This window comes from Exophiala aquamarina (assembly GCF_000709125.1).
Source record: "Exophiala aquamarina CBS 119918 chromosome Unknown aczIA-supercont1.2, whole genome shotgun sequence".
Classification (NCBI taxonomy): domain Eukaryota; kingdom Fungi; phylum Ascomycota; class Eurotiomycetes; order Chaetothyriales; family Herpotrichiellaceae; genus Exophiala; species Exophiala aquamarina.
This window is the reverse complement of record NW_013550586.1, coordinates 510331-533840: the sequence shown is the minus strand read 5'-3', so window position 1 is coordinate 533840 and position 23510 is coordinate 510331. Positions and strand designations below refer to the sequence as shown.

Genomic DNA, 23510 nt, shown 5'->3' with positions numbered 1-23510 from the left:
TCTTGGCTGTGGCATTGCTCATCCCCGGTGTTGTGCTTCAGTCATATTCCCCTGGGAGGAAGTAGATCGGACACTTCTTGACATTGATGGATGAGACACGATCTCGCGCGTCAAATCCTCCAAAGTAGAAGTCCAAGTCACCATGGAAGATGCCATAAGCTTGTCCAGAGTACATGTGCTAGAGGGTAGAGAGTGGTCAGCCAAACTATACAAGTTTCATTATGCTAGAACGATCACTAACTCACCCGGATGAGTTGTTTGTTCACGAGAGGGCTTTGTGGTGCCACCATTCCATAAACTTTAGACTTGATAGTACTCATCCTAGTATCCTACCGAATGCTCGTGGTTGAGGGGGCCTTACTCCAGTCCGGGTTGAACAGCGCTTGGCTACAGACCGGTGACTTATCGTTGAATTGACGGTCCATGGGCAAATAGTCACATCCTTGCAGCGGAATTGTGCCCCCGACTCCAGCCTCGTCCGCTCGGATTGGCACTGCAACGCAGACCTGGCTAGCCATCGAAGCACCGCAAATGATGGGTTTGTTAAGCTTCAAGGCCTTAACCACCTCCCTAATCGTGCCGACATAGGCCTCTTCGTTGTTTGTGTGATTCCCAGGAACATGTTTACTACCAGGAAAACTCCTTCCATGGGCAGGCAGATCGAAGGCTATCATGGTGGATTTCTCACGCATCCGCTGATCTTTCATGACGCCGTGGTATTGACGGCTGTCACTACCAGCTGTGTGCAGGAAGACGATCTCTTGCTGTCCATTACCAGATTGCTCATAGAAGACCTTGGTGCCCCCCAGACGGGGCAATCGATGTATTTGTATTTGCCGCTGATGTGATCTTCATCTATTTCAGGCTGTGGATCTTCTTTCAACGGTCCATTCTGGCCTTCGCGAAGAAGTTCTAGGAGCCGAGTTGCGAGGTGGCCATACTGGGCAAACTTTACTTCATTGCCATTAACACCAACCCATACTTGTTTAATATTCATTCCTTGGAGCCCGATAAAACTAGTATATGGAGCAACAGGTGCTGCGGCAAGAAAATTCTCCCAATGCTCTCCGTGAGCAGAGAGCGCGAAGTCTGCATTTGAGGCCGACCCTGTCGAGGCAGTTGTCTTTGCGCCTGGGTCTACCTTGACAAGAACGGCATCATCACTGCCAGAGGACTGAATAGCCATAGTTACTGGTTCGATGATGGCTTTTGTGGCGACAAAAGCCTGCCACTGCAAAGCTTACTCAATGATGATACTACCTGGGACATCGCCTTCGGAAGCGATTCCCACGAGTGAGTTGCTCCATTCTGGCCGTTAGTGGTAGGCATGCTGTTACTTATAAAGTTTACCTTAATAGTTATATTGGAAGAGGTATGATATATGGTTGGAAGCAAATTAAGGAGGAATAGGTGAGGTCAAAGACTCTCTCTATACCACGCTTACCTTTATTCCCAATCACACTGGAGATCTCCACAGACATAAGATGAGGTTTCCGAGATCCCAATGTCATTGTGCAGACATGATATCCCCAGATCCCGAGCCAGATGAACAAAATGTGCGCACTGCCGAGGAAGTCACCAAATAGCAAATGCTTCGACCCCGCGTGAACCATAGATTGGCAGTTTCAGTATTCATGCAGATGACGACCTTGATGTATCAATAGTCCCAGCGATATTTTTCTCGAAATTGAGTAAACCGGAGCAGTTCCTTTGGGCAGGGCCAACTGACGGGCAGTGACCCCGCAAAGTTGATGATTTCGAGAGGAGACGTGGGGGTGCAAAGTTAGGTTTGATGTTTTGAATATTGGAGATATTTGCATATTTGGTGGGATGAAATCCCATCTACCATTGAAGACAAACTGGTGGCATTTCCATTGGCAGAGTTTCACGGTGCGCGGTTTTATCGTCATTTTGATTTTTGGCCCATGTGTGCCCACCTCGTCATCGAGTCAAGAACCCCGCTGGCCTCTGGATGTTTGGGAAGTGAGACATACCTCTGGGTCGAGCGTGCACGGTTCCTCGATTGCTTCCATGCGCAGAGCTTATGCATCCCAGGATGCGATATGAAACCGGAAACATAATAGGATTTGAAGAGATGCAGCTTTTTCAAATACTCGCAACTTGGGGGTTCCTTCCCGCAAACGGAAAAGCGCGGCGTCATAGATGAGTCCAACAGTCACCTGACAAGGCTGTCTTTCCAACCTTTTCGCCATTCATGGAGTTCTGCATGATGCTGAAAGAAAATGGGAATTTCAGGCTTCCTTAATTGATAAAAGCCGATATAATCGCGGTCGTAAATGCCCCTCTCTGCATCCAATCCCTCCCCTCGGAGAGGGATTTCTCGAAACTCGTGAGGCTAACAGAATGGTGAAACAGGGACTAGATTCACCGCCTTCGTCATAAACACATGGCCAGTCAAGCTGCCAGAATACCGAATGATGTTGCCTGTTTAGGTCCTTAGCTTCCATGCTTCCCGAATTGCATGCGGAGTACGGAATACTGTCAGGGGCGTCAGCAGCGAGTACCCAAATCCTACAAACCCTGGTCCCTCGGCTTCTAAAGAATGGAATTCTCGCTTCATGGGACTCAACGTTTCTCATTGGTTTTTCGATCCGACTTTCACTGAATCTTATTCATGCAATGCCAAGCGGTCAATGCTCAAGGTCGTGTCTCCTGATTCTGCATTCCATCACACTGCACATGTAGATTTAATTTGTTCTCTGGCCTGGTGGAAATTCTCCTGCCAAGCAACCCCGGGCGTGAATTTGCTCTAGGGGTGGTCTATCAACGCCAGCGGAGTCTGGCTGTTTGGAATGGAGTCGTGGCCACTTCTGACCAATCGGATGAGCCTACGCTTCGATCACTATCCAGAAGATCCCACTTAATCGTGCGAGAAGGATATGCGGACAGAATTGGCTTTCTCACTTTTCTACCAGATCGCACCACCTCGCCGAATCGGTGGGAAGCCATCGGTGCCCCGCGATTAACTTCTGGTGCTTTATCCATCCTGAAATCAGGCCAAGCAGGGGGCGCATGGTGGAGTAGGACGTTCAGCAACTCCTTGGCATATAGCAGCGACAGTTCAGTATTAACCTCGGCAAGGCTTAGAAGTTAGCAATAAGTAATAGATAAAGTAGTAGATACTTAGAAGAGTATAATTATAACTAGTAATTACTAGTAGTTACTAGGAGGGAGGAGATAGCTAATGGTAAATAGTAGTTATAAGAAGAATAATTGAGAGAAGGATCTTTTGGCGCATCAGGAATCAGGAATTTCCCGACAGTTTCACCAAAGGCTTTTGTCACCATGCTTGCCGGATTCTGCGTTCCTCGTTCATGGTAACGGTGTAAGTGAACAAGTCCTTTCCGTACAAGTCGGATACTTTGCTTCTTCCAGAGCTGCTTTCGCCGCTCAAAGTCCAATGCAAGCCTCGTCTGGTCTTATGCAGACGGTACCTAGTCCAAATGTCGATACAGCAGAACTAGCAACTATAGCGGGCCCTGTTCGTACCAATCTAACATAGCTAATCTGTGTCGCTCGAGGTGACGCCCTTGACGTATTCGCCCGTGGTTGAGGATTCCTCACAGTTACGATAATATCCCGAGACGACTTTGAAGAAAGGAATTCCATCGCATGCTTCCACGCTTCTCATCACAAAATTTCGAAAAGAACCTTGAATTGGTGAAGCAGTTGTAGGAGACCATGCCTAGCAGGAATCTCAATCCATGTCAATTGATTCTGGCATGGCTGCTACATCGAAGCAAGAATGTTATTCCCATACCTGGTACGATCCTGGAGACGATGTTGTTCCACAATGTCCAAATCTATTGGTAGAGATGTCTTCCGAGCGTCGACAGGGAAATAGGGCACGCTGAATGGAATCGACTAAGCACGCTTGAATTAAGAGTCGCAAGTAGCTTTCCCATACTTTGGTAGACAAGACGCTGGCAGCATGTACAACATAGCAGTAAATAGAGTCCAAATCCTTGATTTCTCCTTTTAAATATGCGCTAGCAACTTATTATGGTGCCTACAAGTGTGAAGTCTGTTCCTTGGCGGTAGCTAGTTTTGATATCATGTAGGTCGTTGATGCTATACTCACTCAATGCAATTCATACAACTACTGGGGGCCCATGGTACTGAGCCTAGGAGATTCTCTAAGATAGCCTTGGGGCTGACTGTTAGCAACGTGTAAATTCGTTCTTCCAACGTCAATGCCTTTATGCTGAGTTGTTGGACTACAGATAGATAGATCGAGTCAGATGCAGCAACCTATAATGGTTTCATGAGCAGTGGCGTTCCTCCCATATTCGCAAATTTTCCTAAGGGAGGGTCAGATAGTTCTGCATGCTAGAGAAGTGCCACTCCTACCTATCAGCACATAAAAACCAGGAAAGGGCCATTATTGAGAATGTAGCCACAGTGTCACGTTGAGCAATGATCTTCCGGTGAAGTTTTAGTTGCATCCCCAGCACGCCTACAGCCACTCTAGGTGTATTCAGACTAAGAATAGTGGGAAACGGACTTAATCTGCCCTCAAGCGATTTACAGCGCTGCAGCTAGCTAAGAGTAACGTAATAGGATGCAAGATATGAACATACCGTGACTAGGCAGATCCCGAGGACTATGATGTTAAGTACTGTTAAAGCCGACTTGGTTTGGGTCGAGAAAAGCTTCCCCTTGTTTAAATGCAGGCAAAATAGGCCTTCTAAACCGAAAGTAAACCAGCTACAGAAGGCGGCTGCGAGAAGAACAAGGAGATCATTGAAGGCCGGGATCGCCTCGGCAGTGATCCATGCTATGGTCCACATGATGGGAGTGATCAATACCCAGGTACCATATGAGACCAGTGACCTCTCATTCATGCGCGAGGTGCCCCGGAAGATGCGCACGTCGATGCACTTGGCACCTACATGGTCGAGAATAACCCCGGCAATGACGATGGTGGCCGAAGCCAATCCAAAAGCTACTCTTCTCACAACCATACTTGCGCTGAGGAATGCAGGGCTCCGCACCTCAACGCCAGCTTAGCGACAAATCACCACGGCGACGATTAGGTATAGAAGCGTGTCGGTGCCTTGGAGCATGAAGAGGGCCTTAGGATATTCGCGCTGGTTGGCCAGCTCCGACTGGAAGCTGAAGAAGGCGATGTGGCCGGACAGGGAGACGATGATGTTTAGCGTGGCGCCGAAGCCGGAGATCAGGGGTGGTTCTATGGTGGCATAGGCGTGGGGATAAGGGGCTTCGATCCCGACGGCAACTATAGTGACAATTATCGCGGTCAGAATTGATATGGACGCTATAAATGGATGGAATTAGTCGAAGGTCAATAAAAGGCGAGCTTAGCCAATCACCGCGTCAGGGGAAAGGTCATTTTTACTCACCAAAGACTGCCATATAGGATACCTTATGTAGTGTTCGCAGGAGAGCGAAGATAAAACAGATCACGGCCCCAACGAAGCAGAAAATGATCGTACATGTGGCGTGATTGGTGAGAGTGTTCATCATGATAGAGAAGGTTAAGATATATACTCCCATAAGGAAGATAGAGAAGATGATCTAAGTAGCTCTAATAATCTCGCGGTCTAGACGCCGAATAGGATCTCACCCGCATCGGCCATACTATGAACTTATGCGTATCGCAGCTTAAACTAGCCGAGGATATAGCTAGTATACGTAGTAAGGAGACTAATACTAATAATTAAGATAATACTACTATAGAAACGACCGGTCAGTAATCTACTCAATCGCCATAACCTTCTTGAGAGCTTAGATTAGGGAATAGTGACTTACGGTACGAACCCAAAGGTAGCCATGGAAAACGGTAAGGAAAGAATACCTAAAGATACCGACTCGCTAGTCATCACTAATTATTTAAACAGCAAAGAGAACAGGAGGTTAGAGAGATGGGATAAGCGGTTATTAGGTCACGTATAGAAGCCGTAGTTCCTATAGTCACCGACGCTATTTACTTAAAGATACAGGAAAGGGTAACTCGGAATATAAAATACGCACTACCAGCGCATAGTCTTATATTTAAGCTCTACATTATATTTACGGCTAAAAGGATCTTCTATTCCTAACCTCCTAATGCCGACGCCGACGCCGGCTACCTCTTATATTTCTGGGTCAGATCTGTCCTTGGGAGCAGTGGCAGTAGCATCCGCCATCGTCATCTTTGCATTGGGTGAAGAGGTTATGGTTCTCTCGTCGCTGAAATCTCGTGAGTCTAGGCACATAATGGCTTTGGTGTAGAACAAGGTCTGTTTCTGTGTCGTTAGTGCGTCCTTTATAGAAACGTTCACAGCAAGGAAGCAGAACGAACCACGAACAGGTTGAATCTTGTCAAGGTATGCCAGCTATTATATACACCTCACTGCCATGTCGGTATCATTGCTCTATTCCCCCTTGATCAGGCAGTGATGCTTTGTGCCGTAGTTATCAGTAGATAGGGACGGACTTGAAGTCAATTACCCACTAAACGTTCTGGCCCGGTGCCATGAGTGTAGGACAATTCGATGATCTGGTGGACGGGAACAGTTGTCGGTTACATACCAGGAGTTACGGTCTCGATCAGTACTGGCTATTTTAGGCGCGCTCGGAAAATACCGACATGACTTCGTCCCACTTGGTCCAGCTTAATCGAACTGCATATGATTCCGTGGACCCGCGTGGCTAATTGTTTTGGTAGAATTGGGGGGATTGTTGATGGGGAAAGCCGGTCTCCTATCTTGCTATCTATGATAGTTCCATCCTGGCCACGAGCGCAACATGTCAGCACACTTGCAGGACCTGCGCGTCAGTACTAGCAGTCGAGCACGACAAATGGAGATTGTACCAAGCTTCTGCGACGAATCTGGCCATGGAACAACAGGGCAAACTTCTACAATGCGGTCCAACATGTCCGAGAGAGGGCCACTGCCGGTACTACAGTCATTCGGTGACGCTCTGCTTCAGCAAGAGATTCTATCAACCGGCTGGGCGCGAATGGAGGACTTGTGGAACGTAGACATAAGCTTCGGGACAAGAATGCCTGATATGTCTGTCTCCTCCGACTTAGAGCCTTGGATGTTCGATGACCATCCACTTGAGTTTTAACTTCTTAGCTCGATCCTAGGTAGTGTTCCGCCTTGATAGCTACCGGGTATGTCATCCACATGGGCAGTCGACGCTGAAGCCGCTGAGAACTGTCATCGTCCAACGGGCAGTAATTAGGCCCATCTACCCATCCTAAAGGCAATTGGCGACGTCGCTTGCATAGCATCGTGTCGACCCTGGTGACCCCAGGTCTGTCGTATTCTGGAGGCTGTACGGTCCAGAGTTGTAAAGCCGGGCGCCTTGGTAGTATGTCTGTGCTGGGTTGTCCGACGCCATAGACGAGGCGACATTCAACATCTTCACCAAACTGACCGCGTCATATCGGGACCCAGCAGTTCCGTCATACACCATCTGGTATATGCTGGCGTAGGGACAAGGCAGCAGTATGGTACCATTCGAATTACACGTACCCTGACCCTGGTCGCTTTGCATGATGCCCGGATTACTGTGAACCCCCGGGGTGGATGGTGCACGAACGCATGCACTCGACTCTTGCATAGCCACGGCTAAGATGGCTAAGATGAAGCGGGAGTCTACTGTTAACGCGGTCTTTCTTATTGGATACTGTGCAGGCATGGCTTTCCACTCTAGAATAGCTCGCACGTCGTTAACACAATCCGGCATATAGGTAGTATAGCAGGTCCTCAAATTTTTCATCACCAAAGAAGCTCCCAAGTACGAAACAGCATTCACCGCCCTACTTGCACTCTTCTGCATTACCATAAGTGTCCTCGCCGCATTCCGCTCTTATCTAGTGTGGGAGAACAAAAGACGCGACACTACTCAGGATGTCTTTATCGACCCCGAACCACGGACCGGCCAGTCTCATGTGGAGGATCGAGAAACTGTTTCGGCACCTGTGGAGGAGAATGATTGGGAGAATAAGAACTTTAGGTATCACCTATAGACACTGTAATATCTAGGGGGCGAAACGAAGGGGAAGAGATGCTATTCTACTCACAATGGGTGAGTTAATTCTGTCTATATCTAACTATGTAAGAGTTAGAAAGATAAAGTAGACGGGAGGCAACAGGCTACAAGGCACTAGTCGCCTTGGCGTTATGTGTCACTCTAAGTAGGTGAGGGTTGTGCTGACAGACTCGACCGGATTGATACCTACGTAGATTTACACTAGTTTGAAGGTATCTCCTCTTAGCCAACTGCAACTCAGACTATAACTTCGAAGAGGCATCGAACACGTTCCAAAATGCATTTTCTGGTGGGTCTGCTGGACTAGACCAGTTGCGTGCGATAGACGGACTAGCAGCTCAGCACGACTTGGCGTGAGGTTCTTTGTATCTCGCTCAGCCTTCATGAGTGTCCATTTATACAGGGTGATACCCAAACATGAAGAGCCCGAGATCCCTGGACAGATTATTACCAGAAGACTAACGTCTTCTGTTCCGCGGGATGCTTGAAGACCACTCATTTCCGGCTTGCCAATTTTGGCAATTGGGACTTTCGAATGCAGCTACTCAGCCGCCTTCTTCACTTCCACCATCCTCAGACAACTAGGATGGACATCAGTTCGTGCGCAGATTATGCCCATCCCCATTTACCTCTGTGCGGCCACTTGCACTATTGTGGTGGCCATCATCTCGGACAAAATCAAGCATCGATTTGCATTCGTTCTTCTTGGAGCGATCCCTTCGGTTGCTGGTTATATCATTATGTTGAACATGCATTCGGTGTCGGTGGGCGTGCGATACTTTGCACTCTTCGTATCCCTCACGGGGTAATTCGTTGCACAGCCTATAACGATAGGCTGGCTAACCAACAACCTTGGTGGCCACTACAAACGAAGTGTGGGTATCGCCATGCAGATCTCCCTAGCGAACTGTGGCGGCCTCGTGGCATCAAATGTCGTTGTGAACAGTGAGGCACCAGAGTATCCCCTCGGATTTGGTGTTGGTCTAGGTTTCATGCTCCTGGCAATTTTCTCATCGATCGCATTTCTCTTCTACCTGAGAGCAGAGAATAGGCGGCGCGATGTTGGAAAGCGGGACTCTCTACTGGATCTTCCAGCGGAAGAATTACGCAACCTAGGCGACGACCACCCTTCTTTCAGATACACTTATTGATGATATGGTCAAAGAGCTTCCCATCACTCCCCAGAGAGAGAGATTTCGAGCGCAAGGAGAGTGTCAAAGCCAAAAACTAGTAAAGACGCCAAGTAGCCCTGCGACGTCGATGTGAGGCCAAAAATCTAGCCCCTCAGACAGATGGTTGTACAGTATGGTTCTCTATGTAAGGCCAATCTAAACGTGGCAAAGGCCCATCTGGTTGGAAATTTCCTTTTCTGAGAAATTTCAACCACGAAGCCACACCAAGAAAAATCTGCTCAAACCTTCTGAAACTTTAACAACCCCGAGCATATCGTAAGTAGCTCGGTCAGGTCCAAACACGACTACGACTTTCCATCGACTTACCATATTGATAGTGTCAGCATTGGGACTTTCTTTCGAGTTAGGTATAGCAAAGGAATCAAAGCGAAAGCATTGCGTCGCCTTTCATGACTGCTTTTGCGATGCGACTCTAGTAAATAACAGAGACAAGCTAGGAGACTTTGAATCTTGGGCATTGAGAAACTAAGGATATTGCAAATTCAGGTAGTGTGAAGTAGACGGTGCAATGTGGCAGGCTGGACACGCCCTGGGGGTAATCCGCTTAGATACAAATTGTGCGCCATCTGCTGCATGATGTACTGTACATTTGGCCACGGGGCGGAGGCAGCTCGGCGATGAGCTCAAAGCCTGTCTCCGAGGACTTCTCCTTCGTCTGCATCATGTTGGTGTGCGTCCTAATGAGTGCGTCGACCTTGAGGGTAAGGAGCGCGGTGCCCAAGGCCAGCTCCCTGTCGAAGGAGATACCGTCTGCTTGTAGTACGGCCTAGCGCTGCACTAGATTAAAAGTAAACTCGCTTTAACTCATAAACTTTTCTACCATTTGCTCGTGGTCTCTAGTACGAGGAATCACTAGAAGACTTGCCAAGATGTAGCTAGTGTATGCCAAGGAGTCTGTAACGAGTAAACGTCCTACTCCCCACTTAATCTTACGTCCTACTCCATTGCATCCTCGCAAGCAGGCTTCTACAGCAGCAAGGCTAGCTAGCTCTGCATCTAGAGACTAGTTCGGCTTGATTCAAGATCGAGGCTTCAGCATTGTGGGGACGATGCCACTAACGGCATTCCGGAAGAAGCGCCCATCTGGAGAGCCTTGTTCATCGGGATCCACATTTGTCCCACGTGAAACCAGCATCAGACGTCCAATGCTTCAGCCAGTCCTCGACTTCAAAACCTCCAAGACCGGTGGCCCGTCTCCACCCAATGGGTAAATTGGATGCTCGCCACCTAATCTGTCTCCTTGACACCAAAGGCACCTCTTCAACGGTAAATATGACGACATTCTGTTGCCTGAGCTTTCCCTTGAGCTTTATTAGACTTCAACGGCTTTGTCGGCTTCCATGCTTGGCAGGGTTGTATCAAGTACTCCTCGACAGATTCGCCTGCAGAAATAGGCGCATCTCAGTCGAATTTCTCCAATCTACCAGAGTCCTAGTATCCGAAATAAAGGGATTATGATCAATTCGAGGTGCGCCGTCTCAATTGCGGGATATGCTGAATCAGGGAATCATATAAGAAAGATCTCCATCTCGCCCTTCCATTCCAGACGTTTCCTTTTCCCATCCTCATCACTCACTTCCTTCGCCTGCATTGTACTTTGCTATTCCTACCGCTGGTCGGTTATTTTCATTCCATCTTTCGCGAGCCAGTCTCTCTTTTTGCCTTCATCCAAACCCTCGCAATTCGTTCGTTACTACTCCCTCCCAACAACCCAAAGTCGATCAAGATGCTTTCCCGACAGGTAGCCCTTGCAGTGCTCATTGCCGTGGCTCATGCCCGCTTTAACCAGGAACAAATCCCGATCCCTGATATTGCTGCAGTCAAGGGCGGTGATCCTGGCGCTGCAGCCACCATCGCTGGTGCAGCCATCAGCGACTTGCTTGCCGGGGCCAATGCCTGCGACAAGTTGAAACGTGGTGACCAGATCCTTGCAGAACTTGGTACTGATGCCGATGCCATCGCTGCCGCCATCGGGATGGTTGCTGCCGAGAAGAACTTCAATCCCTTCGTCCAGGATATCCCCACCATCTGCAGTGACCCGACCCTGCCCGCCAACGAGCTCCTGCGTGGCATTACTCCTCAGATCGATCCCAATGTGGATGGATCTGCCGCCGCCAATGCATTGTCTGACCAGACCAAGGCCAATCCTCTGGATGCCACTGGCAAGAGTGTGGCAGACTTGCTCACTGAGAATGGATTTGCCAATTTCATCGCCCAAGATGCCGCTGGTGGAACCACTGAGCCTGCAGCTGGCAACGCAGGTGGTGACGCAGGCGACGCAGGTGACGCAGGTGACGCAGGCGACGATACTGGCAACGCAGGTGGTAACGCTGGCGGCAATGCTGGCAACGGAGGAGCCGCCACGGATTGCAATGCCGCCCCTGTAGCAAGTAAGTACCTAAAATGGATCTCGAGCCACGGCAAGCTGACAATTACATCGCAGCCGCCACAGCCACATCCGCAGCTCAACAGACTGCAACCACCAGTGCTGCCGGTGCCGGAGCCACTGGAGACGCTGGCGACGGCGCAGACAATGGCGGTGCTGCTGACACAGACGGCGCTGACTTCGGTCAATGTGTTCCCACTATGAAATTCGAAGGCGGCATTGGCGGCAGACCTGCTACTGAGTTTACCTTCCTGCCCATTGATCCTTTGGTCGCTCAAGGCCAACAAGAGGCGTTGAACCCTAGTAAGTTGACCCCAGCCTTATCAACCCTTTCAGACTGAAACCCAGCTAACCAAGCCCCTTCTTCCAGACATCATCACCAACAGAATCTGCGACCAACTGACTAACGTCTGTGACGCCAACGCGGCAGCCAAGACCCTGTGTACGGACGCCCAAGCCCAGATCCTCGCACTGGGCACCCGCGACAAGAGCACCGCTGATACCTGGAACACCCTGCTGGGCTTCCCTGGCACCGTGACTAACCCCAGCGGTGGCCCGGCCGAGCCTCCTGCCAAGATGAGAGTTGTTCGTTCCTTCAGGGCATGAGTGTGACGAACTTTCTGACGGTTTTGTTTCGGTTTCTGCTTGAGATCGGACTGGTAGAGTTCGAGGCGAAGAGGAAGAAAATGGCGGAAGAAAGAAGACCAGCTTTCCGTGCATGGGCGTAGGCGACAAGTCTACATAAGTGACCTCTTTCATGTGACGAAATCCTTATCACCCAAAAGCTGGAAAGTGGAATAGCATTCCTCCCCCCATGACGAGGAATCATTTTTCCTTCATGTATGCATTTATAAAGGTTGTGTCGTGTCTCATGAGGTGTGAGAAAAGAAAGGAAAAAGGGGACAACAGAGAACCCAAAGCATATAAGCACAAGGGGATTCCAAATGAGAAATGGAGGAAATCCATCTTCCTCCACCCAATCCCCATTCCGCATTGACTTGGTATTTGTTTTCGTTCTCGTTTTCGTTTTCGCCATTTCCAGTCGTGTCTACTTTCTTAGCACCCCAAGACGCAGCCCACGGAGAACCCATGAACCCATGAACCCATGAACCTATTCTGTCTGCTTTTTTATCTGCCCCTTATGAAAGTCAGCATGCCACTTGAGACTGGAGAGGTATTGGTATAGCCGCCAGGTTTGATAATCAATCTAGTGTCTGGTGGCCAATCTACAACACATCCACTCCTGAAATCGTCAGAGAATTGAACCCCTAACTAGGAACGGCCGGGAAAGCGGCGTACTCGTAGATGCTTGACCTGTCTCCCCCCTTTCCTAACATACTAGATTCGAACTTGGACGGACCGAAGGCCAAGGACCACGGCTGTCTCAAAAGATTTCTCACCTGCTGATTGGGGTCAGGGTTTTGAAATGCTGGGGAGGGGAACGGATCAAGGTGCGTGCTTTTTCGGATGGTAATTCGGACGGTGTCATAGTGGAATCTTGTAGAGGGTTGGTCCTGTTGATCCATCCATCCGGAAAGATCAGAAGGGCATTCGTCTTGCTTACCTTGCTTGCCAGGCTTTTCGACGGCAAGCATGCTCGTTGAGTAATGTCCTCAGTGACTAAGGTCCCCCAGATACTTGTTATGTGAGACCTGGCCGTACTCCACATCCGAATTCCCAGGCTGGAGAATTCACATGCAGATCAATTTCAGGGACAAACGTCATTGCAAAATTGGATTGGATTTGATGTGATTGTGAATGCGGCACCCTCGTCCTAACCATTCCTGGCCGGCCGGGGCTGTCTTTGGCCGGCGACAATGATACAAAGACCTGGTATAGATATACATAGTCAACATGGCGGCTTCCTTCGCGCACGAAACCATCCACTCATCCCCAACCCCCTATCTCTTCTGCTCATGACAAGCAAGTCCCTTGTTTGGGAGTAAACATCAATGCCGAATTGGGTGATGTATGATTACTCTTTCGTCGCACTTGTGGTACGTCAGAGTTGAACTAATGCCCCACAGGCAGTGCCACGAACAGAGTCAACACGCGCTTTCATCTCCCGCTCTTCAATGCTCCCCGGCCAGTCACCAGGCCGTCAGATCGTCAACCTCAGCCTCTCCAAAAGTGCTGCTTTTAGTCAACTTCCCAACCCCATCAGTCACAACGTGGCCATTCTTGTCCTCATCGGCACCAACGCCCGGCTTCTCCATGATATCCGGTAACACTTCTCTGAAGAATCCAAGGAGATAAGAGTTGACCTGCTCGAACTGAAGTAGGAATGCGTCGTGGCCTTCTGGAGAATCAATCTTGCCCAGTCTTGCACCAGGAATTGCTTCTGCGATCTCCTGCTGTTCGGCAATTGTGAAGAGACCGTCGGATTCGATTCCAAGCACGAGTGTTGGTTGTTCGATCTGCGCAAGTGCCTCCTTAACAGTGGGTGCGCGGTTGCGTGACACGTCGTGCGTGTCAAGCTTGCGCGTGATGGCGATATAGCAGTTGGCATCGAAGCGGGTGACAAATTTAGTCCCTTGGTAGCGAAGATAAGATTGTGCAGAGTAATAGTAGTGTGCCGGTCTGGAAGATCGGCGGAATAAGCTAGGTGGAACGGGAATGGGGAACTCTGTCGTGCCTGTGAACTGAGGGTCTTGAAAAGTGGTGGTTGGCTGGTCTGAGTCTGATGTGGGTGCTGCCCTGTTAGGGGAATCAGGCTGTGATGTAGATTCGGATATTCTGCCGTTTCGTGAGGCGGGTCGACTGTCACGAGAGCCCTTTGCTCGTTTGTGTCCGTCATTATGGATGGTCCAATGCTCGTTCTGGCCTTCAGGCGTTCTATGACCCTGATTGATAGCCGGCTTTTTGGACAAATCTGGAACGTTCCGACCAAATCGAGCCTCGAATGAATCACGACTACGATACGTCAGGAGAGCGGACATACGTGCTGCACCTAGGCCGGCAGAGGGAGGGTCGTCAGATGGGTAGTACCCATCATCATACTTGGGATCGGAATAAATGGCCTGGCGTTGTGCCTCACCCCAGCTGATGCCCCAAGCAGAATGGGTTGCAGCAGTGGCAATGGGTGCAATGGCGCGAACATAATCTTTGCCAAAGTACGCATATTCCAAGGTCAACATGCCGCCCATTGACCCACCTATAACACAGGCGATTTGTCGCACCCCGAGCTTGTCGAGCACTAGCTTATGAATACTATCGCACGGTCAATAGTAATTCAACAATTGCAGCACATATTGCATACTTCACATCGTCTCTTATTGTTGTGAGAGGAAATTCTGGCCCATATCTTCCCAGGGAAGGGTCTCCGTTCTTGCTTGTGACAGGACTGGCGCTGCCATACGGACTCCCTAAGCTGTTTAGGCAGACAACAAAGAATCTGGTGACATCGAAGGCTTGCCCGGGTCCCCCAAGCAGGGGGCCCCACCAGTCTGCCACATCTGCGCTTCCGCTCAGAGCATGACATATGACTAAGACATTGTCTTTATTTTCTGAAAGCTGTCCCCGCGTGGTGTATGCAACGGGCGCATTGTAGAGGACTTCGCCCGATTCGAGAGTGAAAGAGGGAATGGTGAAAAACTGTTGATCTGGGACTAGAGCGGCGAAGTGATTCTCAGGTTTCTCGGTGGCATTCTCTACGGGATTTAGTAGCCGTCCTATCATGACTGCACCAACAAGGGGAAGACTGTAAATTGGGAGGACAAGAGAGCAGGGAACACTGACGGGAGCATTGTGAGGCAAGGTGAGCCCCTCCGTTGGGACTTGTTGAAGTCATCCGGATCCTAGGAAGACGTCCCTAGAATAGGGTTGCGTTTTCGAAATGGTATGATAATCAGGTACCAAGAGTAGACGAATGAGGATGGGACGAATACGGATGGACGGTGGATTTTTATTTTGTGTGATCCATTGAAGGCTTTGAGTGAGTCAAGGCCTTATGAGTCAAAATGGGTTTGGCATTGACGAGCGAGTCATCCTGAGCTAAATGTGGATACGAAGAAGGCAAGAATGCAGCAGCGTGTGCTCTGGGTTTTTCATTGTGGAATTAGATCTTGACTGTGGTCAGAGTCGGTTGAGTCTTTGCTGGCGATTGCCGACAGACGGCGAGGCAGAAAATCACATCATCGTCCACGAATAGAAGCCTGAATAGAAGACTGTGCAGTTCGGAGCAATCCTCATACGGTTGATGAGTGAGGAAAGTACTCCGAGCACGTGATTATACAAATCGGAGTTATGTTAATCCAAGCCCGTAGAACAGAAACTGCCTCATAGCCTGGCAGGTGACAGCAGCCTTGTCAATGAATGTGTGCCGGGTTTGAATCGAAATGATTAATTACTACTCAAGCAATCTCGATTTTCTTGCTCTCTAGCTCGAATGCCGTTGCAGCTCGTCGTGTTAGGACCCATCTCAAATGAGAGCATAGCCTAACTTGGTCCAAGTATAACAGTGCATGGCAATAGATGACCGTTTTCGAAACGCTGCCATTACAAAAATGCCATGCTCAATCTAGTAAAACACTTTGGTGATGCAATTGTTGGTAAGATCCTCGCCATCTTCGTGAAAATCACGGACCTCTCCTGGGTCGCTTGTTATCGCCAGGTGCTCGCGAGCCACCTCTTCCGCTGCTACCCCCTCCACGTTCAGCCCCAGGTCCTCCTCCATATGAGGGAGGGTCCTCTCCTCTTCCATGTTTTCTTGTGGACTGGTCATCTCTCTGTGGGCCAGATCTTGCATACCCTCCGCCGCCGCCTCTGCGATCTTCGCCTTCTTGTCCCTGGCCGTGCTCATCTCGCCGACTCGACCTCTCCCTATGTCGTGATGCATCTGGGGGTCCATGTCGCTCATCTTTCCCCTCTCGAGCTTCTGGTCTGCCCTGGTGGTCCCGATCTCCACGAATATCTTCTTGCCTACCTGAATGTCTCGTTGGTCTTCTTTCCGACCCTCGATCATTGTCATAATCGCTGCGCCGATCTCGGCTATTGGTATGCCGCGTGGCTGATGGACGGTTGCCCACAGGGAGCTCGTTTGGATTTGATGACGCGAAGAGATCTTGATGAGAAGCGTATCCATTCGGTGGTGGTGGTCCGCCTGGGGGAGGGGGCGGCGGCGGAGGCTGCATGTGCGAGCCGAATGTTCCACTGCCTTGTCTCACGCTACTGCCTCCTCGTCCTCTTATTGAAGTTCCCTGGCCAGCTTGAGCCAACGTGTTGTTGACTGCAGTCAGTGGGTGTCGGTTATTGCGACCTCCACGGCCAGCTCCTCCATCACCCATATGTGGGCCAGCAGGTGGGGCGCGGGTTGTAGGTGAAGGTCCCGATGGAGCACCAGGAGGTGGTTGACCTCGTGGCCCCGCCGGGGGGGGTGCTTGCAGAGGTAATGTCGGCGCAGGATTTGGCCGAGGTCCCTCAGTTGTCGCCGCATCGATTTGGTTGAGCCGAGATGGATGAACTCCTGTAGAATCAGGCGTATTTGGTGTGACCGGAGCTTCATTGTACGAGCTGGTTCGACCATGTCGCCTGGCTGAAGGTCCGGTAGGTGTGGGTCTTTCACCATGTCCGGTAGGTGTGGGTCTTTCACCATGTCCGGGGGGAGAAAGTTGGGTGTCGACCTGGGGCCCACGACCGCTTTTGGGTCCATTGAGAGGCGGCGGTCTGGTACGAGGGCCCGATGGGACATCCGAGGCTGGCGCTCGATCTACGTTCACCGAAGCCAAAGGCCGGGCCGGTGGTTCTTGTTCCAACCGGCCATGCTGCATATCAACAGGAGGTTGTCTAAGGCTTTTCGATTCTCTTGGGGTACTATCTCGCGGCCCTGATCGAGGAGTCGGTCCATGAAGAGAGTCGCTGATAGTCCCTGAGGTCGGTCCTGAAGACCGGGAGGCTAGGAGGTCAGCACGGCGATCTGGTAACGATCGGTCCTCGTTCTCACGTCGCGGATATGTTCGTCTCTCCTCTTCGCGTCGAGGAGAGGATGGGCGTGAGGATCGAGATGGCCGATCTTGCATCTGTACCCGAGTAGAGAGGCTGAGTCTTGGCTCATTGCTGCCCTCAATCAAAGCTGCTCGTTCAGGGTTGATTGATGGTGCTGCTGTTGACTGAGATGGTGGCTCTTTTCGTTGCGAACTGCTCTTCTGCGAAGGGTTTTCAAGAGCTGCCACCTCAGGAGGCCCTGAAGGTCGAGTACGGGAAGCCGAATCTCGTGGTTCGCGTTCTCGTTCTCCTGGGGGCGGTCGCACTGGTGGCGCCGCTCTTTCCAAAGGGCGGGGTCTCTCATAAGGTGGCGGCGGTCGCTCATGCTCTCTCTCCCGTGCATAGCCCCTGTCTTCCCGGCTAATTGGAAGGGGCCCTTCGCGTGTATCATATCTGCGAGGATGACGATCATATTCATCGTAAGTGGCAGATTCCGGCCCTCGGTAACCGGATCTCACGTCTCTACTGTGTGACGGTCGAGTGTCAGGACCAGTCCTCAAGTCTCCTAACTGTCTTGTTGGAAGGCGCGGACTGTCTCTTTGCCCATTGCGTAAGTCTGGAGGTTCGGGGCGACTGGGAAGGTGTGCTGGAGGCGGACCTCTCGTGGGCGGAGAGAGTCGTCTGGGAAGATTATTTGGCTTCGCCACATCCGAGCGTACTGGCCTTGGCTCTCGTTTGCCAGAAACTTGAGGCTCAACGACCTGTCTGGAGGGTGTAGATGAGCCTTGTGTTGGTGCTGCTCTTGAGATCGGTTTGGGTGAGCCAATTGCGGGTTCTGGTTTTGCAACAGGTTCTGCCGGGATTGATTTTGCCGCAGCTTCTGATTCCGACTCTTGCTCGTCGCTTGCTCTCGGCTGTTCAGGAGCATCTGTCATTATTGTGTCCTTGACTTCTCCATCCTCACCAGCATTCGTAACAGGCTTAGCAACGGTCGCTGATGGCTTTGCTCCAATGGCTTTGGGTTGACTTGCAATCTGCTCCGACTCAGAATTAGCGTCGTGGCCGTCTCGGAATTTTGAAGGTGTCATCCATAGCTTCTCCCGTCGATGGAGAGCTCCTAGAAGTGCTTGCGATGACACCTTGAGATCTTCCTTGTCAGATTCTCCTAGTTTGTCGACAGCCTTCTGCAACCCTACACCATGAGAGTTAATTGCAGGGAACACCATTGAGATGGACCGTAATACAGATATCGCGTTCCGAACATGCATATACTCCGGAGATGTCAGGCACTTGACAAGAGCATGGAAGAGGTTGCTGTGCCATTTGTACAATACCCTCCGGAAACTGTCGAAGTCCAACAGCGACACGACTTTACCCGCCTCGACTTTCAGTGCAAAGCCTGGGAGATTTTTCTTGATGCCCCAGCCCTCTCGTTCATACGTTTGTTTTGCAGCATGCCATCGCCCCAAATCCTTCAATATTTCATTGAGAAATCGTCCAAGGTTGTCAGATTCTTTCGAAGTACAGATAAAAATGAGAGATGTGAGTCTCGCTGGTTTGAAAAGTAGGTCGTAGAATCCAAGAGTCCTGAAATTCGGTGTACCAGCGCCGTGAAGGAATTTGACGAACTTGAAGCAAAAGTAGGCATCCAGTGGCGAGGATAGGAGCCGAGGCAGAAAACAGTGCTCCATGAGGGAGGCGTTAAGCAGTTTGTCCATCCTTGCCTTCCCAAGAAACCATTTATCTTTCTCTCGCTGAAGTTTGGCTTTACTATCACTGAAGGCTTTCAGGTGATCTTTGTTCTCTGCTAGCAATCTGTCCATGAGTTCTGTCAGCTCTTTCTTCGCAAGTTCTTTCTTTCTCGTCCCAGAGGCGCTGACATCTGATCGGTCCGATGCGATTGCAGCGATTTTCTTTTTTTGCCGCGAAATTTCATCTTCGTAGGACTTGCCTGGGATTGTGATGTCGTAGAGTGCTAGTTGCCAAAAGGTAGTATAAAAGCCTGTACCAATGATTTCCACGACTTCCTCAGGTAAATGTGGCTCAATCGAAGCCATCACCTCCTTCATGACAGGATGCCAACAATCTCCTACTGGAGCTTCTAGTCCTGGCAGTTTGCTTGCCGACTCTGGTTCTAAGCCCAGTCCTGGGGTGCTTGTATCTGCTGGAGAATCGTGCATATCGTCCACTTCTTGGGCTTCACCGTCTTCTTCTGAGATGCCACCGTTGAGCTGGTCAGATGTTTCGGTATCGCCATTGATTCCTTTAAGGTCGTGAGCTCCATCTGCCTGTTGACTCTTGTTCTCTCTATCGAAGTCTTGCATTTGCTTAGCAATGATAGGTCGACTGATCCAGAATGCAACTTCAGGGCGAACCTCGTAATCGATCAGGAGGCTAGTCACGTCGGGAATGACTGAAGCAAACTCTTCTGTAGATAGATTGTAACGAAGCAGATCCAGATACTGCACCATCACTCGTTGCACTTCATCATATGTATTTCCCATAGCTTTCAAGGGCACATCGCCTTGGTCAAAAACACAAGCCTGCCGCTGCTGAGCGAGAGCGATCAGGAATTTGGCAGCAAGACCTGTATCATGCAACGACTTCATAAGCCTTTCCGAGGTCTTCTTGGAGTCGTGCCGCCGGTCGAGGACTTGAAGAATAGTCTGGGCTTGAAGAAGTGGACCGCCTCCCATGGCTTGCAGCTGAGCATCATTGTAGCTCGTATCGGTCGCAATTCCACCCATGGAGGCCACGATCTGTTCCAGCATCTTCAAGTCCGCAGTTTTACCCTGCTCAAGTTGTTCAACCACATATTGAAGGACAGGGCCAGGTCTCATCATCCCGTACCGCTTGTAGATCTTGCCTGCGAATTGTGAAAGCGCGATGAGCCATTTGCTGGTGAACATGCCACCTTCTTGAATTCGATCCCTGCCCGTTCTTGCCATTGAACTCACCACTGCCCAGGTGAGAATATCATAACCAAGGTCGGTGAAGTAGCGCGCACCCTCTACGAACACTTCAGCAATGCTATCGTACACTTCAATTTGAGGGAGAGCAGTAGTGATGACAATGTGTGGGTTAGCGAAGGCGATTTTGGCGAGAGCTCTGGCCATCGGGCGTACATTGGTATTAGAAATCCGCTTGAGAATATCTTTCGTTTCAGCCTTGGCCTGATCGAATGCCGCTTTGATATCTGGATTTCGTGAAGTTTTCCCGCTCGACCATTCCACGTAGAGGAGATAGCGGACGCTAACAGGGAAATTGCTAATAAGCTCAAATACTTCGTTGACGACTCCGGCATTAGATTTCGTAAGACTCAAAGCAGGAAGCAAAATACGTTTGCTCAAGTCCAGCCACCTTGCCCGGTTGAACTCACTGCGGTCTGTATGGAGACTGTGCTTGCCAATTCGAGCAAATTTGAGGAGAAGGATAGGGTCTTGGCCAATCTTAACACCGACAAGAGGCAGTAAGGTCTCAGTTAGGGTGAAGAGGTCGTCCACGCTCTGGCAAATCGGAATATTATCGTTCCACTCATCCCAGTAGAAGCGATAGTTAGTTCCATCTGCACTATCACTTTTGTCAAGTAGCGGCCATCGAAGTGTCTTTTTCTCTGTAGTGTCGACAACCTTAACTTGGCCTTTCTGCAGCCCTGGAATGTCGGTTTCATAACATGGCGCCGGGTTTCTCAACGTAGAGCGGTCTTGAAGCGGCCTGATAGCACCATAGATTTTGCTCAAACACTGATGCAGAATACGATTGATGTATTCCGGGAGGTCAGGGTAAAGTTCCATTAACCACGGGAATTTCCCAAGGATAAAGAGCGCCTCTGGAAGAGCGCCAATAGCGAGGAGGCTCTTCAACAACAAAACTTTCTGATCTGCAGGTCCATTGGACTCTTTTGGAGTAGCTTTGTCGGCATCAACTTCTTTAGACGGTGTACTTGCTCGCGTATTCGAGTCTTTCAGGCGAGCGGGAATGGGCAGTGTGTCATCAGCAAGAGCTCCCGCCATCAGTAAAGCATTTTTCGCGCCTGCACCTGGTCTTGCAGATCGCTCTCGCTCAGCCTTTTCTTTAGTCTTCTGCTGTTTGAGCTCCTCCATCGCATCATCGGTCCTCCAAATATGAGGATATAAGTCCTTCAGGGAGATAAACCCAATTTTGATTAGCAAAGCTGCGAGGTAGATGAGATTGTCAGGCAAAACATCAGCCTCATCTCGTGCGGCAGAGGAAGAGTAGAATCGTAGCTTGAAGCCCAGTAGTTGCGCTGCGTCTCGATTGCCTAATGGAGGCATTGTGCCCGTCTCTCGCACCCATTTTGCCCATAGATCATCTCCCGATGCTTCAGAAGCTCGGTCGAGCTGCTCTGGTGAGATCTGGGGCCTTCCAAGATGATGAAAAGCCTTTAGACCTTGCTGCCTAGCAATCTGCCAAAATGTCGAGTCTCGAGCCTCTGCCTCTTTGGCAACAAGTTGTCTCTGCTCATCTGTGAGGTGCCAGTCAGTCGAGCCGGGCAAAGCCCAAAGGGGTAGCCCTCCAATTGCAGATGCCTTCCTTGCTGTCACTGTTTGTCTGGGCCACCAGGGACTGGCTCGTAGGAATTTGACGAAGAATCGAAACTGCTTGACGAGGACTGCGCCAAAAACGTCCAAAACGACATCCAAGCTTCGCCCAACGTCAAGATCAAATGCTCCAATCATGGCTTTAACCTTCTCCACCGTGTCCTCGACGACCTCTGCCGTAGGTGGCTCGTTGTTGCTCGTTGTGAAAAGTTCTGTAATCAATTTTGCAAAGCCCTCAGACTCTTCACGCATCAGGTTGAAATTTGCTTGACGATATAGAATATTGGTCTGTTTCCTGATAAGTACGCGGTTGAATGTATTCCTAATCAGCTCGAGCTTTTCGAGGACAGCTGCGTCGAGCTCAAGGCGTAGCAACTCGTGAGCGATGTTGGTTGCCAAAAGAAAGACTGCTAATCTATCCTTGGGTAGCTCCGGGTTCGCATCGAAAAGAATGGATATGCAATCTAGCAGCGTGGCCTGGGAGTCTGTTGGTGTGAGTGCGGAGTGGGTATCATCTTCAACCTTCTCAGTGTCCAAGATTTCTTTGACTAGCTGCCCGGCATCGGATGGATTAATTCTCCCGTATATGACGGATTCCACTAGCTCGTGCATGATAGCTGTCAACTTGGTTCTCTCAACTTCTTGCAGCTCTTCTAGAGCCTTTCGGAGCACTTCGTCCTTGCCACTACCTTGCCACGACGCAATTGCTTCGTCCGTAACATAGATATAATTGAATGGTTGGAGAGCAGAGGGGGCTTCAGATAGTTCGAATGGCGTATTGCCAATATTCGGTGGAGTGTCCATCGTGCCGTTTGTATGGTTAGGCTCGGGGTTGGGGATAGTGGAAGCAGAGTCAGGGTTGTCGACAGGGCTGTTCACCGCGCTGGACACCACATTACCCCCACGGCCACCTCTGCTAGGTCTTCTGGAGTTGCGGCCGCCGCGGATGTGTGAGAAATCACGATCATTGCCAGGGGACTGCGGGCCTTGATGAGCAAGGTTCAAGTTTCCGGGTCGATGAGGTGAAGGCCGAGGGGCCTGTTGATCATCTGAATAGGTACGGTCTGGCCTTTTTCTCTTATTTCCACCCGGAGGGGGCATCCCTTGAATGCGAACCCCGTCTCGGTCCCGGCGAGCGTGTGAGGGTGGGATTTATCGAGTGTCGCATGGGATAGATTGAGGTTTCACTTGATTAGGGCAGGACGGGTTGTCTCAAAGGAAACCGGGTGGCTGGCTTATTTCCAAACGAAGGTACTGCGAGGTGCAGTCTTTGCAGTCTGAGTATGTGGTGAAAAGAATAGATGAGAGGTTGGTGATGAAGGTTTGAGCATCCGTGGAGCAGTTCGTGTGTCAACGTTCACGAAGACAAAGGGCGCTGGTGAAATGAATTGTGGTCACGTGGTATATCGAGTCAGTTTC

At 50.2% G+C, this 23510-nt stretch overlaps 9 protein-coding genes across 9 annotated transcripts; 2 read left to right on the top strand and 7 right to left on the bottom strand.

The window, feature by feature from the left end:
• Window positions 1-37: 37 nt before the first annotated feature.
• Window positions 38-674, bottom strand: A1O9_02041 (uncharacterized protein; the record flags this gene model as incomplete). Its single annotated transcript, XM_013407616.1, has 3 exons — window positions 38-178; window positions 246-298; window positions 362-674. The coding sequence occupies 3 exons, from the start codon at window positions 672-674 to the stop codon at window positions 38-40; spliced, it is 507 nt and encodes a 168-aa protein (XP_013263070.1).
• Window positions 675-703: 29 nt separating this feature from the next.
• A1O9_02040 (uncharacterized protein) lies at window positions 704-1186 on the bottom strand (the record flags this gene model as incomplete). Its single annotated transcript, XM_013407615.1, has 1 exon — window positions 704-1186. The coding sequence occupies one exon, from the start codon at window positions 1184-1186 to the stop codon at window positions 704-706; it is 483 nt and encodes a 160-aa protein (XP_013263069.1).
• A 3359-nt stretch (window positions 1187-4545) lies between these two features.
• On the bottom strand, window positions 4546-4985 carry A1O9_02039 (uncharacterized protein; the record flags this gene model as incomplete). The annotated part of the gene is made up of 2 exons (XM_013407614.1): window positions 4546-4563; window positions 4602-4985. 2 exons carry the CDS (start codon window positions 4983-4985, stop codon window positions 4546-4548), a joined length of 402 nt encoding a protein of 133 aa, XP_013263068.1.
• Window positions 4986-5027: 42 nt separating this feature from the next.
• A1O9_02038 (uncharacterized protein) lies at window positions 5028-5505 on the bottom strand (the record flags this gene model as incomplete). Its single annotated transcript, XM_013407613.1, has 2 exons — window positions 5028-5299; window positions 5385-5505. 2 exons carry the CDS (start codon window positions 5503-5505, stop codon window positions 5028-5030), a joined length of 393 nt encoding a protein of 130 aa, XP_013263067.1.
• Window positions 5506-7180: 1675 nt separating this feature from the next.
• On the bottom strand, window positions 7181-7635 carry A1O9_02037 (uncharacterized protein). The gene has a single exon (XM_013407612.1). The coding sequence runs from the start codon at window positions 7594-7596 to the stop codon at window positions 7231-7233; it is 366 nt and encodes a 121-aa protein (XP_013263066.1). The 5' UTR covers window positions 7597-7635; the 3' UTR covers window positions 7181-7230.
• Window positions 7636-8639: 1004 nt separating this feature from the next.
• A1O9_02036 (uncharacterized protein) lies at window positions 8640-9179 on the top strand (the record flags this gene model as incomplete). The annotated part of the gene is made up of 2 exons (XM_013407611.1): window positions 8640-8792; window positions 8850-9179. 2 exons carry the CDS (start codon window positions 8640-8642, stop codon window positions 9177-9179), a joined length of 483 nt encoding a protein of 160 aa, XP_013263065.1.
• Window positions 9180-10947: 1768 nt separating this feature from the next.
• On the top strand, window positions 10948-12213 carry A1O9_02035 (uncharacterized protein; the record flags this gene model as incomplete). Its single annotated transcript, XM_013407610.1, has 3 exons — window positions 10948-11611; window positions 11647-11910; window positions 11978-12213. 3 exons carry the CDS (start codon window positions 10948-10950, stop codon window positions 12211-12213), a joined length of 1164 nt encoding a protein of 387 aa, XP_013263064.1.
• Window positions 12214-13697: 1484 nt separating this feature from the next.
• Window positions 13698-15285, bottom strand: A1O9_02034 (homoserine O-acetyltransferase; the record flags this gene model as incomplete). Its single annotated transcript, XM_013407609.1, has 2 exons — window positions 13698-14817; window positions 14867-15285. The coding sequence occupies 2 exons, from the start codon at window positions 15283-15285 to the stop codon at window positions 13698-13700; spliced, it is 1539 nt and encodes a 512-aa protein (XP_013263063.1).
• An 899-nt stretch (window positions 15286-16184) lies between these two features.
• On the bottom strand, window positions 16185-23192 carry A1O9_02033 (uncharacterized protein; the record flags this gene model as incomplete). Its single annotated transcript, XM_013407608.1, has 1 exon — window positions 16185-23192. The coding sequence occupies one exon, from the start codon at window positions 23190-23192 to the stop codon at window positions 16185-16187; it is 7008 nt and encodes a 2335-aa protein (XP_013263062.1).
• Between the last annotated feature and the right edge of the window lie 318 nt (window positions 23193-23510).